Consider the following 15,090-nt stretch of genomic DNA (forward strand, 5'->3'; position numbering starts at 1 on the left):
AGACAGACAGACAGACACGACAAACTTATAACACCCCTCTTTTTGCGTCGGGGGTTAAAAATTTAAATAATAGTCAAAAATTTGGTAAAAAATGTGATTATATTTACATCAGTACATTCGAAAAACTAATTCGAAATCTTAAGTATATAGGAACTTAAATTTTTAACCAAAATTACAATCCATTTTACCAATAAACGTAGTTTAAGCAGTAATTAGTTATACAGTGTTTTTCACTTATATATAGTTTTCAAATTGAATAAATAAATATCATTGGACAACTCACACACGGTCATTTGATTACAAACTAAGCAGAGCTTGTACTGTAACCAAATAACTGATAAACATACTTATATACTTGTAAATACATACTTATATAGATACATTAACAAGCTCAGAACAGATACTCGTGCTCATCACACTAATATTAGTCCCGGGTGTGATTGGAACCACACGCGGCGCTACGGTTATTTCGGCGAGGTGACCACGTTAACCACTGCGACAAACGTGCAGTTAAATTAATTGTAAGTTACAAAACACTGTATAACTAATCAGAGATTATACCAGGTTTATAAGTTAGACAGGATTGCTCTTGTGTCGCGGGGACTTTTACAAACATACAAACAACGGACACAAAGTACAACCAGAAAATTACCAAGTCATTCAGGCTTATCTCTCAAACGGCTGGCCCTAATTTTGATGAAACTTTTGCTGAAAAATAGCTGAAGTTACAAGGAGTGAAAGTTTTGTGTCTTTTTCGGGTATATCTCCAAAACGTTTAGACTTTATTTAAATTGATTTTTACTTACAAATAGATGACATTAAAATGTGGAGAGCCTTCATATCTTGTTCGACCTTATCTTCAAAATTGCTGTACTTAATTTGATAAGAATTTTCTTGACGAATAGCTGAAATTACAAGGAGTTTGACATAGCTCAAATTGCAGAAGGAATTAGTTTTATATCGTCCGGGCTTACATTCAAAACGCCTGTACATAATTTGATGAGAATTTTACTAAATAATAGATAAAAATACAAGTTTTTAAAAATATACACACTATATACTAGATTTCTTACAAAAAACTTGATTATTATAAAATTATTGAGATCCTTTATATAGCCGAAGCACGGAGACGCTTAGTTCAAATACCCCTAAGCGGTCACCCATCTAAAGTATGACCGCGGCAACCGTTGCTTAACCCACAGATCGTTTACCCAGCCGTACGTTTGTAGTGAGTATAGTAAAGTTACAGACCTATATGAGTTACTAGCTGACCCGCGCAACTTCGCTTGCGTCACGTAAGAGAATCATAATTTTTCCCCGTTTTTGTAACATTTTTCACTGGTACTCTGCTCCTATTGGTCGTAGCGTGATGATATATAGCCTATAGCCTTCCTCGATAAATGGGCTATCTAACACTGAAAGAATTTTTCAAATCGGACCAGTAGTTTCTGAGATTAGCGCGTTCAAACAAACAAACAAACAAACAAACTCTTCAGCTTTATAATATTAGTATAGATAAACACTATCATTTAAGGTCCCGCAGTGACTTGAAAGAAGACGTCACATGGTTGTCTCCACGGTTCCAAGTTCGGTTCCGGTTTGAACACTTCTAACTTGGGCGGCTGAGGTAGCGGTTCTAAAGGTAGCTCTGGTTTTATCTGCGAAAAAGTTAAGTAACGTTAGTAAGGTTTGGTTTTGGATGGGTGAGCGTTTTTGTTGGTAAAGTTTGGTTTTTTAGTTTAGTTTTTGAGGTCTCTACCAAACTGAGATCACTCTTTTTATCTGTGAAAAGGGAAAGTAAAGTTAGTGAGGTTTGGATTCGGATGGGTGAGCGTTTGTGTAGGTAAAGCTTGGTTTTTAGTTTAGTTTTTGAGGTCTCTACCAAACTGAGATCACTCTTTTTATCTGTGAAAAGTTAAGTAACGTTAGCGAGGTTTGGGTTCGGATGGGTGAGCGTTTTTGTTTATAAGATTGGGTTCTTTAAGGTTGGTTGTTTATAAGGTCTCTACCAAATTGAGATCACTCTCACTTAACTTAACTTTATCATCACTCACTTTGTCTCTCCCTAACTTGCGGCCGCAGGAGGAACACTCTCCCTCTCAGAGTGACGGCACTCACCTTGCTGTGCCTCCTCAGCTTCAGGTGCACCAGCTTCACGTGGGTCCTCATGGCTGTGAGGACTTGCGGCCGCAGGAGGAACACTCTCCCTCTCAGAGTGACGGCACTCACCTTGCTGTGCCTCCTCAGCTTCAGGTGCACCAGCTTCACGTGGGTCCTCATGGCTGTGAGGACTTGCGGCCGCAGGAGGAACACTCTCCCTCTCAGAGTGACGGCACTCACCTTGCTGTGCCTCCTCAGCTTCAGGTGCACCAGCTTCACGTGGGTCCTCATGGCTGTGAGGACTTGCGGCCGCAGGAGGAACACTCTCCCTCTCAGAGTGACGGCACTCACCTTGCTGTGCCTCCTCAGCTTCAGGTGCACCAGCTTCACGTGGGTCCTCATGGCTGTGAGGACTTGCGGCCGCAGGAGGAACACTCTCCCTCTCAGAGTGACGGCACTCACCTTGCTGTGCCTCCTCAGCTTCAGGTGCACCAGCTTCACGTGGGTCCTCATGGCTGTGAGGACTTGCGGCCGCAGGAGGAACACTCTCCCTCTCAGAGTGACGGCACTCACCTTGCTGTGCCTCCTCAGCTTCAGGTGCACCAGCTTCACGTGGGTCCTCATGGCTGTGAGGACTTGCGGCCGCAGGAGGAACACTCTCCCTCTCAGAGTGACGGCACTCACCTTGCTGTGCCTCCTCAGCTTCAGGTGCACCAGCTTCACGTGGGTCCTCATGGCTGTGAGGACTTGCGGCCGCAGGAGGAACACTCTCCCTCTCAGAGTGACGGCACTCACCTTGCTGTGCCTCCTCAGCTTCAGGTGCACCAGCTTCACGTGGGTCCTCATGGCTGTGCGCTGAGAGAACTTGCGGCCGCAGGAGGAACACTCTCCCTCTCAGAGTGACGGCACTCACCTTGCTGTGCCTCCTCAGCTTCAGGTGCACCAGCTTCACGTGGGTCCTCATGGCTGTGCGCTGAGAGAACTTGCGGCCGCAGGTGGCACACTCGAACGGTTTCTCGCCCGTGTGAGTTCGTACGTGGTTCGTTAGTACGCTCTTACCCTGGAAATTAAGACTAGTGTTAAATCCATACTAATATTATAAATGCGAAAGTAACTCTGTCTGTCTGTCTGTCTGTCTGTCTGGCTGTCTGTCTGCTACTCAATCACGCCTAAACTACTGAACACATTTGCATGAAATTTGGTATGGAGATATTTTGATTCCCGAGAAAGGACATAGGCTACTTTTTACCCCGGGAAAATTACGCATTTCCCGGGAAAATACAGGTGGCGAACGAAGTCGCGAATAATCAATATAATAATGACATTCAATTAACAAAATTCCGTTGTCATGGCAACTGTTTTAATGGCGGATATGCTCGCGACTTCGTATAAAGAGATATAAATACTTGTAGGAATATTTTTCGTGAAATAAAAAAGCATATTTTGGAGCAAAGAAACAGTAAAAAAGTGTTACAAAAACGTGGAAAATTCTGACCCATTCTCTCTTATGTGACGCAAGCGAAGTTGCGCGGGTCAGCTAGTACATACATAAGATAATTAGTTAATTACATAACGCTATTACTAGGAGAAAGAAAGATTGTTAAAACTAATTGGCGATTAAAAAGAGTGTCCAGGAGTTTGTTGGCAGCTCTTCTCATTGGCGCTACCTTCCGAACTGGCGGTAAATTCACTCTCTGTATCATTGACTATCATAAGTGTCAGCATTTGACCTTAATTAATAAATGATTTGATTTTGATTTTGAAAGAAAAAAAAATTTTTTTTCTCCTTGTAGAGAAAGGAAACAGGCCCTTTGCTGTTGGGCAAGGGTCTCCTTCCGTAATGAGGGTTTGGACCTTGAATCTACTACGCTAACCAAGTGCGGGGACTTTGCATACCTTAAAGAACTGATTTAAACTCTCAAACTTGCAACACGTATTTCTGTATGTATGTATGTATGTACGCAAGTATGTATGTATGTGTATAACTGATTGCCAACCTTCACTAGTTGGAGAGGTACTAGAAGAAGAAGAAGATATATGTATTAAATATCATTGGACAACTCACACACGGTCATTTGATTACAAACTAAGCAGAGCTTGTACTGTAACCAGATAACTGATAAACATACTTATATACTTGTAAATACATACTTATATAGATACATTAACAAGCTCAGAACAGATACTCGTGCTCATCACACTAATATTAGTCCCGGGTGTGATTGGAACCACACGCGGCGCTACGGTTATTGCGGCGAGGTGACCGCTTAAACCACTGCGCCAGACGTGCAGTTAACGGTATGTATATACAAATGTATATATCGACGATGAAGTACCAATACCTCTTAACTACAAAATCACCATTTTACAGGAGGAGAAAAAAACGCGTCGCGTAGTTAGGAGATTTTGGCATCAAAAATTTCGTTAAGTAATTTAGAAGCTTTTTACAATTCAATTTAGGATGTAATGTCAGCAGGTCTTGCTAAATGAATGCATACATTGACTTAGCAGCTATTTCTATTAGCATTTTCTCTCAAAACTATCAACATATTTAGTTAGGTGTCTTGACGAGTACACGCAAAATGCAATTTTATGTCCAACGCATTAAAAATCAAAAAATCTACAAAATGTCAGTTAGGAGGTATTGGCACTTCATCGTCGATATGTATGTATGTATGTATGTATGTAACTGACCCGGAACGCCTTGCCGCATGTATGGCACACGTGTCTGGGCGGCGCCCGACGTCGCTCGTGCACGTAGTTCGTGTGTTTCAGCAGAGAGCTGCGGGTGGCGAGCGCGGCGCCACATATATTGCAGATGTGTGTCCGGATACCTGTGTAATAAATAAATTAATTAATGTCCCACTGCTGGGCAAGGGTCTCACGTAGCGGGAGGGGTTAGGCCTTGAGTCCACCACGCTGACCAAGTGAGACTTTGTATATATCATCCCGCTACGACCAAAAGGAGCAGAGTACCAGTAAAAAATGAAAAAAAACGGGGAAAAATTTAACCCGTGCTCTCTTATTGGACGCAAGCGAAGTTGCGCGGGTCAGCTAGTAATAAATAAATTTAACCTTAAGCAAGCAGTGATAGCCGAGTGGTATAAGTTGGTATCACGCAAGTGGTCGTTTCGTACCCGAGGCAACACACCAATGACTTCCAAGTTATGTGTGTATTAGAAATAATGATCACTTGTTCCAACGGTGAAGGAAAACATCGTGACGCAACCTTGCATGCCTGAGAGTTGTTTAGAACAGTTCTTGAAAGTATACTAAGTCACCAACCCTAGGCAAGGATCTCCTCCCGTAATGAGGGAGGGGTTAGGCCTTGAGTCCACCACGCTGACCAAGTGCGGGGTTTTGCATACCTTCAAGAACTGTTGTAAATTTTCCGCCGTTCTAAACCACTTTCTCATCATACAAAGCTATTTAAGACCCCATCGGAGTAAATTTCCTCTCCTCCCCTCACTTTCACCCCCTACAACTTTTTAACGGCTCAACCGATTTTCATCAAACATGTCTAAGAACACTCGCACATAAGTAACCTTTAATACATAAAAAACTAAATTGAAATCACTGCATCCGTTCGGGAGTTATGATGCTGTGGAGGAACGAGGTGATCATGTTCCCCCAACACAAAGGGAGGATCCTCCGAGCAGGCGAGGTGATCATGCCTGGTGGGCCTAGGCTGCCCGACTGTTGTAGTCGGGAACTTGTACATATAGTCAGTTGCCGTGCAAACTTCGATAGCGCGATCTAGGACTTGTGACGTCAGTCACAGTGCGCGTGGTGGTTGGTTGCGCGCTGGTCCCAGTAGATGTCGCTGTATGTAGCGAGCCGCTACAATGCCACAGACAGACAGACACACACGCACACACACATAACACCGCTCTTTTTTCGTCGTGGGTTAAAAATGATAATTAGTAATTAATTACCTTCATGTTGTATTCTGCAGTGTGAAGTTAGCGCTTCATTAGTTTCAAAACGTTTGTCACACGATGTACATGAATATCTGAAACAAAATTAATGTGTTGTAAAGGTCAGGTGTTCGTAACCGACGGTCCTGTATGTATGTGAATGAGGCAAGGGAAGTTTGTAAGGATCGTACCAAGTGACGTTCTTTGGTCTCGACGCTCGTGGGTTCGATTCCCACACGGAACAATTATTTGTGCGATCTACAAAGTCGTTTCGGGTCTGGTTGTACTTTGTGTCCGTTGTTTGTATGTTTGTAAAAGTCCCCGCGATATAAGAGCAATTCTTAGTGCGGGAGTTGTCTTTTTTAAAGAGAAAAATAATGTATGTATGTAATTGAAAGTGACAAAACACTGTAACTCCGGGATAAAAAGTAGCCTATATGTTATTCCAGGTCTTCAGCTACCTACATACCAAATTTCATCGTAATCGGTTCAGTAGTATTTGCGTGAAAGAGTAACAAACAAACATACATACATTCTCACAAACTTTCGCATTTATAATATTAGTAGGATATAAAATTAGAATACGTACATAAAACTCTGTTTGTCTTTGTGTTTCAAACTCTTTTGTAGATGTGTTCTTAGACTCTGCGCTGTTTTGAACCTGTAATACAAAATATAATATAATATTAGCTTACATTTATAACTTATAAGTAATCGCTGATCGTAGGAGCCACATTAAACAAGGGGTCACTTTGTCATAGGGGGTCACTTTTAAAAAAGGACCACTTAGACTTATTAGTCATATAAAACAAGGGGTCTAGTCCAACGGGGTCATATTATATAAATCAAGGGTCACATGGCCAGGGGGTCATATAAAATAAGGGATCCAGTCCATCTGAGAATAAAACAAGGGATCACATAGCCCTGTATAAAATAATTCATCACTTAGACTAATGGGTCACATATAACATGGGGTCACAAAAAAGGTGTGGTCTAACCCAAAACGTTAAGTAAAACTAGGGGGTCTTATATAATAAGTGGTCAATTATAGTTAGGGGTCACTTAAAACAAAGTGGTCACTTAAACTAATTGTCAAAACACTTCGTCACATAAAAAACAAGGGGTCAAATTAATTTGGGGTCACCTAAATCCAGGGGTCACACAACTCACCTAACATCACACTCAACACAGTAGAAGTCCTTAGAGTCTGAGTGCTTCATCTGATGTAATTTAATCTGAGTGCGCGTTCTGAACCTCTTGCCACAAGTGCCGCACTCAAAGTGTTTGATACCTTGATGTATTCTGTGGACAAAGAGAATTACAGTCCCACTGCTGGGCAAACGGCTATACGTGGACGTATATTAGCTTCAAAATACTTCATTGAAAAATTAAATTACATTAAGCGTTGCGTTTTTCAAAGGATGGGATTTTATTTTGTTACTAGCTGACCCGCGCAACTTCGCTTGCGTCATAAGAGAGAATGGGTCAGAATTTTCCCCGTTTTTGTAACATTTTTTACTGATACTTTGCTCCTATTGGGTGTATCGTGATGATATATAGCCTATAGCCTTCCTCGATAAATGGGCTATCTAACACCGAAAGAATTTTTCAATTCGGACCAGTAGTTCCTGAGATTAGCGCGTTCAATCAAACAAACTCTTCAGCTTTATAGTATTAGTAAGTATTTATAGTATTTATAGTATTTATAGTATTAGTATTAGTATAAGTATATTACTGCTGCTCTGCTCCTATTGGTCGTAGCATGATGATATATAGCCCATAGCCTTCCTCGATAAATGGGCTATCTAACACTGAAATAATTTTTCAAATCGGACCCGTAGTTCCTGAGATTAGCGCGTTCAAACAAACAAACTCTTCAGCTTTATTCAGCTTTATAATATTAGTATAGATATAATATTAGTATAGATTAAAAAATTACTAGCTTCGGAGGGCACATAAAAAGTCAGTCACGGTTGTTGTCTACTAAGATAACAGTCGTTAAGCCACGTCAAAGGCTTGGCTTGAACAACTTTGACACTAGGTTGACCACTAACCATACGATAAGAAGTAGTTATATATAATGTACTTACTGTATATGTTCAGAGAGCGAGTCTTTGTTGACGAAGGTCTTGCCGCACTGGTCGCACTTGGGCCTGACCTCGCTGCCGTGGTGGTTGCGCATGTGACCACGGTGCGTCTTGCTGTTACTGTGGAAATATAAGGTTAAGTAGACTCTCAGATTGAGGGGGGTCTTTGAGAGAGGTCTTAAAACTTGATAGTAGTAATTCATTGAAAAAGAAATGATATATTTCTCAAAGTGAGATTGAGATTGATGAGAAATTAATCTAAAAATGAAAATATAATTAGTTGTGATTCTTAAATAGAAAAATAGAGTCTGTATCTTTAATAATTAAAATCACGATATTATATTAAAATTAGTGGACTATCACTACATAGTATAAAGCAAAGTCGCTTCCCGCGTCTGTGTGTAGGCTTACATCTTGAAAACTACGCAACTGATTTTGATGTAGTTTCTTTTAATAGATAGAGTGATTCAAGAGAAAGATTTAAGTTTTAAAGTTGTAAAGGGCTAATTGACAAATATGTTGGTTTTTTAGCAAATTTCTTTTAATTGTTATTTTAAATTGAAACTATGATTCAATTTGCTATAATAGTACTTACTTAGATATCTTCCCACATAGATGGCACGTGTAAACACTCAGAAGACCTTCGTGTTGCGTTCTGTTTAACAAAATATATTATATTATTAATACATTTAAATATAGCAGTATCTTAGGGCCAGTGCCCATATAGTGATTACTGGCTTTTACCTGAGACTTCGTCCGCCAACTGAATTTTCCCACAGGAACGCGTCATTTTCCCGGGGTAAAAAGTAGCCTTTCTCGGGTATCAAAATATCTCCATACCAAATTTCATGCAAATTGGTTTAGTAGTTTAGGCGTGATTGAGTAACAGACAGACAGACAGACAGACAGACAGAGTTACTTTCGCATTTATAATATTAGTATGGATGAGACGCAAGCGTGAGCAAAAGTGATATCTTGTTTAAGTATTCTACTTAGCTTTAAAGTAACCCTAGGGTCTTAAAATATGTCAGTGGGCAAAAATATCTTCACGAGTGAAAGTAGCTAAATGTAGTTTAAAGTGACTCCTAGGGTTCAAAATGGCAGCCGGGGTCTAAATTAACCCCTCTTTACGGGTAAAAGTAGCCAAATGCAGATCAAAGTGACTTCTAGGGTTCAAAATGTCTAAATTGACCCCACAATTACCTGTAATGGTCCACAATAGAGTTCTTGTCAATCATTCTTCGCCCACACTCGACACACTCGTATCTCCGTGTGTGTATCAGATTGTGTACGCTGTAACTGTACGGCGTGGGCAAAAACATGTGGCACAGCTTACACTCGTACGTGCCGCGGGACTGTGGGCAAAAAAAAAATTGTTGGGCAAAATTTTGAGGAGTGGAATGTGATTGTTGAGAAAAGAAAAGGTGTTGGGCAAAAAAAATACTCCATAAAAGTTACTTTTTAAGTGGGATTGTATGTTTAATTAAATCACTGCTGAACAAAGATTAATAAGATACTGGGCAACAGTCAAAATAACGTAAAATTACTGTCCCAAACAATATTAAGAACTGACATATCAATCTTCTATGCCCACTATTGAACAAAAATAAAAAATTCAACCAAACTTGTTATAAGGCAAAACAGACACAATTAACCCAAGCCCACTATTGGGCAAAAGCAAAAAACAACAAATCCCAAAGTTGGGCAAAACTCACCGGACTGTGTTTGGTCATGTGGTTCTCTAATTTGTACGCGAAGTTAAACCCTCTGTGACATAACTTGCAATGAAACGGAAATTTCACTCCGGCTTGGGCTTCCTCCTGAAAATTTCAGTCAAACACGCAGTAATAGCCGAGTGGTATAAGTTGGCACCTCCCACGCAAGTGGTCGCAAGTTCGAACCCGTGAAAATATATATTCGGTCGGGGAAAGTCTTTTCGCATTATAGTATGTATGAACTTGTAATACCATCTCTTTGGCTTCAACAATCACAAATGAGTACACGGTTCATTAGGTTTCTTTCAGTGAGCTCGTGAGGTACCCAAATATCGAGCTTTTTTGTGTAGAGAAAAGATTTTATTACAAGTTCATACATACTATAATGCGAAAAGACTTTCCCCGACCTAATATTTTTATCTTTTACCAGACACGATCATCAGATTCGGATCTTACTGTACTTTGTGTTCGTTGTTTGTATGTTTGTAAAAGTCCTTGCGACACAAGAGCAATTATTAGTGCGGGAGTTGTGTTTATAAATTGACTTGCTGACCCGCGCAACTTCACTTGCGTCACATAAGAGAATCATAATTTTCCCCGTATTTGTAACATTTTTCACTGGTACTCTGCTCCTATTGGTCGTAGCGTGATCATATATAGCCTATAGCCTCAATAAATGGGCTATCTAACACAGATATTATTTTTCAAATCGGACCAGTAGTTCCTGAGATTAGCGCGTTCAAACAAACAAACTCTTCAGCTTTATAATATTAGTATAGATAAAAGAGAGAGAAAAGTATACATACCTCTTTCTGTCTGATCTGTTCCTCAGGGTTTAAAGTAATAGTCCTTATCTTACTGGGGTCTATTTCAACTGGCTTTCTTATTGAAGACTTGCTTTCTTCAGCATCAAAATTTACATCACTGAAAACATTCAGAATTATAAATAACTAGCTGACCCGACGAACTTCGTACCGCCTAAAATATGCAAAATTAAACGTCTATTTTTCAATATTTCTGTTAGATTTTCTTAATATTTTTTTCCGTAAGAACGTTCTCCTAATAATAACAAATACAACACAAAATAAATTAGTAAAATCGGTCCAGCCATTCACGCGTGATGCCGTGACCGAGGAAAACGGGTTTCATTTTTATATATATAGACTACCTTCCGCCTTTCCCGTGTAAATCCCGATCCCTCGGAAACTCCGGGATAAAAAGTAGCCAATGTGTTATTCTGGTTCTTCAGCTACCTATATATACCAAATTTCATCGTAATCGGTTCAGTAGTATTTGCGTGAAAGAGTAACAAACATCCATACATTCTCAAAAACTTTCGCATTTATAATATTAGTAGGACTTACCCCCGGTTTCTGGGGTACATTTAGCGGTAGTTTATCTATTCAATAGCGTTTTTTTTGTATGAGTTTTGACGATATTGAATAGATAAACTACCGTTAAATGTACCTCAGAAACCGGGGTTTAACCAGTCTTAGTATCGTGTTATAAGTCAGGTAACTGTGTTGTGTAGGTCTGATAGACAGTCGCTGCATGTACAATACTGGTATTCAGCTGCATCCGGTGAGACTGGAAGCTGACTACAACATAGTTGGAAGAAAGGACAGATTTTCTTACCTTTCTTTATTCTTCTTTATTTTGCTTTCTTTCTTCTTAGATTTCTTCTTTTTCTTTAAATTAATGTCCGATTCAGTTTTAATATCTATGTTCTCTGATTCACGTAGAAGAGTTTCTAAATCGTCCTCAGTAATTTTGTTTGTAGATGACCTGCTGAAATGTTAATAATTTAATAAGTAATCTATATTAATTTAACTAAAATACATACCCTCTTATTCATAAAACTATATGAAGTTATGAAAGGCTTATAAAGAGTTTTGCTTCTTTCACTCCTTAGTTAAAGTGAAAAGAAAATAGGTTTATAGTGTGTTTATGAATAAGAGAGTTAATCTTTGTTGAACGCGCTAATCGCAGGAACTACTGATCCGATTTGAAAAAATCTTTCAGTGTTAGATAGCCCATTTATCGAGGAAGGTTATAGGCTATATATCATCACGCTACGACCAATAGGAGCAGAGTACCAGTGAAAAATGTTACAAAAACGGGGAAAATTATGATTCTCTTATGTGACGCAAGCAAAGTTGCGCGGGTCAGCTAGTAAAAAATATATGAAGTAATGAAAGGCTTATAAAGAGTTTTGTTTCTTTCACTCCTTAGCGAAATGAAAAAGAGAAAAGAAAATAGGTTTATAGTGTGTTTATGAATAAGAGGGTTCATCTATACTAATATTATAAAATTGTAGAGTTTGGTTGATTGATTGAACACGCTAATCTCACGAACTACTGGTACGAATGGAATAAATATTTTACTGTTGGATAGCCTAACATTTTTTATTGCTACTCTGCTCCTATTAGCCGTAGCGTGATGATATATATCCTATAACATTCCTCAATAAATGGGCTATCTAACACTGATATAATTTTTCAAATCGGACCAGTAGTTTCTGAGATTAGCGCGTTCAAACAAACAACAAACAAACTCTTCAGCTTTATAATATTAGTATTAGTATAGATAGTATCGATAATAATAATATGCTCACTCACCTGAGTTCATCCAGGGTAATATTATCATCATAATCAGAGAAGCCAAGCTCCTCTTTCACATCATCAGAGTCCAACTTATTTATCACAGGCAGGATAATATCGTCCAGTTCTTTTGTACATATCAGCTTCTCATGCTGAAATTAATAGAAAAAGATTATTTCTTATTGTATGGTTAGTGGTCAACCTAGTGTCAAAGTTGTTCAAGCCGCAGCCTTTGACGTGGCTTAACGACTGTTATCTTAATTGACAACAACCGGGACCGACCTTTTATGTTCCTTCCGAAGCACGCAGACGCCCAGTTCAAATACCACTATGCGGTCACCCATTTATGGAATGACCGCGCCAAGATTTGCTTAACCTTTTGCGAGACTGGAAGCTGACTAAAACGTAGTAAGAAGAAAGGCTAGACTGATTCACAAGCATATTTAAATAATCTTATCTATCCCATAAACGATCTGTGAGTTAAGCAACACTTACCGCGGTCTTTCTATAGATGAGTGAATTTTTAGTGAGGTAGTGGGAGACAGATAGTATAGAAATATCTTTAAATTATTACTTACCTGTGATACCTGCCAGCCGCTACTTTTATTCTTAAAACCTACTTCATTAGTTAAAATGCTTGTTCCAGTTAAATGCGGACTCGCGTATTTAGATATCTCATCATCATATGAGTCTATTGCGAACTGAAATTAAAGAAAATAAATATTTTATATTGTCACTAAAATATTTACTTAATTATTAATATATAAGTAGTAATGATAGCCGAATGGAATAAGCATGCGCTTCTCTCGCAAGTGGTCAACGGTTCCAACCCGAGGCAACAATGACTTTTGTGTGTATTAAAAATAATTATCACTTGTTCTAACGGTGAAGGAAAACATACTGATGAAATCTGGCCTGCCTAAAAATTTATTACTTGGTCTGGCTTAGAAGAGCAAGGCGTAAGCTTCTTGAAGTTTCTTCTCACGAGCAACTCGCTTTCCCGAAACGGATAAAAAGCACAATATACTGACTATTCCAAATACTTTGTAAGAAGTTTACGTAATAAAGGATATTTGAATTTGGCCAACACAGTGGACTCAAGGCTTAACCCCTACCTCAATTCAAGAGGACCTTTGCCCAGCAGTGTGACAGTAATCAGCTATAAAAACTACTCTGTCTGCCTTTAATGTTTTTATGGCTAATATACTGAACCAATAACCAAAAAAGATATAGTCTTAACTACTGAACAGATTATCGATATATAGTCAGACACTTACCGGAGCACACCTTGTAAGGTACTGATACAACAAGTCATGTGCTCGTAGCATCTTGCGTTTAAACCTGACCGCTTTGATGAGTAGAGCTGAACACTCGTAACACAACCATTGTGGAAGTCCATCGGACTCTGTCACCTGAAAAATACATTATAATTTTATCATATTACTACCTGACCCATGCAACTTTGCTAGTGTCACATAAGAGAGAATCTTAATTTTCCCCATTTCTGTAACTTCTGTTGCTACACTGCTCCTAATGGTCGTAGTGTGATGTTATATAGCCTTAAACCTTCCTTGATAAATAGTCTATTTGACACAAAAAGATTTTTTTTAATTCAGACCTGTAGTTCGTGAGTTTAGCGCATTCAAACAAACAAACAAACAAACAAACTGTTCAGCTTTATAATATTAGTATAGATTGTATTGTAAATGATGAATACATAGTTTGACAAAATAATACTGAGCATTGATGCAGTCATATCATATAGGTGGGTGACTGTATAGTGGTATTTGAACTGAGTGACTTCGTGCTTCAGAGGCCACGTAAAGAAACAGAGGGGGCACGTATGAGAATTAAGATAACAGTCGTTAAGTCATGTCAAAGGCTTCAACAACTTTGACACAAGGTTGACCACTAACCATATAATAAGAAGAATAGTTTTATGGACTGAAGGCTTATCCTACTTCTTTCCAAAACAAAAGCTTTGCCCAGCAGTGGGGTAGTAATAGATTTCTCATATCACTTTGATTGAAAAATAATAGTATGCAAAATTAGCTCAATGGTTCAATGACTTATAAAGCTCAAAATGTTTAACTAATTCCGTATTTACTCGTTTGTAAATGGCTTTTTAGGGTCTAGAGGAGAAAGAGCACGCTCACCATTTCTTTTTGGGGAACTAAATTGATTAAATTATGACAAAAAGAGGGTAAGTCCTAATACAAAAATATACTGTGGTATTTATATTCGAAATATGATTTATAACGTTAAACTACTAATATCTTTAATAAATCGAACTGTATCGTCTGCAATAGTTAACAAAGAGCCTAAATAACACGATTTTAGAAGAAATACTCACAGTTATACCCGTTAAATCGTTAATTAATGGTGCATAAAGAACAACTCTTCTCATACGCCGCTCCGTCATCAAACAGCCTCGGCAAATAGGTTTTACCGGCTCTACATCATCTTTAGCCTCATCTTCGCAATTTAATCGTGGTTCGTCCATGTTTAATTCATTGATTTATTGTTAAAATTAATAATAACATCGGCCAAGCGTATTGTAAACAATTAAAACAATATGGCCGCGGCTGAACTGCATTCATTTTTGGCATTGGCATGTATAGTGTTGCCAATTTATCTACAAATGTTCATTACCTTCATTACATTATTATAT

The 15,090-nt window shown here is 38.8% G+C and overlaps 1 protein-coding gene across 2 annotated transcripts; it reads right to left on the reverse strand.

Moving 5' to 3' along the window:
- Positions 1-243: 243 nt before the first annotated feature.
- Positions 244-15,011, reverse strand: LOC142985417 (uncharacterized). 2 transcript variants are annotated; one of them, XM_076133572.1, is made up of 16 exons: positions 14,773-15,011; positions 13,697-13,831; positions 12,998-13,120; positions 12,438-12,571; positions 11,455-11,604; positions 10,626-10,743; positions 9,820-9,924; positions 9,308-9,459; positions 8,700-8,759; positions 8,108-8,224; positions 7,188-7,319; positions 6,607-6,678; positions 6,036-6,112; positions 4,795-4,934; positions 3,014-3,160; positions 244-1,658 (listed from the first exon to the last, which is right to left on the reverse strand). In XM_076133572.1, exons 1-16 carry the CDS (start codon positions 14,920-14,922, stop codon positions 1,530-1,532), a joined length of 1,941 nt encoding a protein of 646 aa, XP_075989687.1. In that variant the 5' UTR covers positions 14,923-15,011; the 3' UTR covers positions 244-1,529. The 2 variants fall into 2 exon arrangements, with proteins under 2 accessions (XP_075989687.1, XP_075989686.1); XM_076133571.1 differs by having other exon boundaries at positions 248-1,658; positions 11,455-11,607.
- Between the last annotated feature and the right edge of the window lie 79 nt (positions 15,012-15,090).

This window comes from Anticarsia gemmatalis, chromosome 30 (assembly GCF_050436995.1).
Source record: "Anticarsia gemmatalis isolate Benzon Research Colony breed Stoneville strain chromosome 30, ilAntGemm2 primary, whole genome shotgun sequence".
Lineage (NCBI taxonomy): Eukaryota > Metazoa > Arthropoda > Insecta > Lepidoptera > Erebidae > Anticarsia > Anticarsia gemmatalis.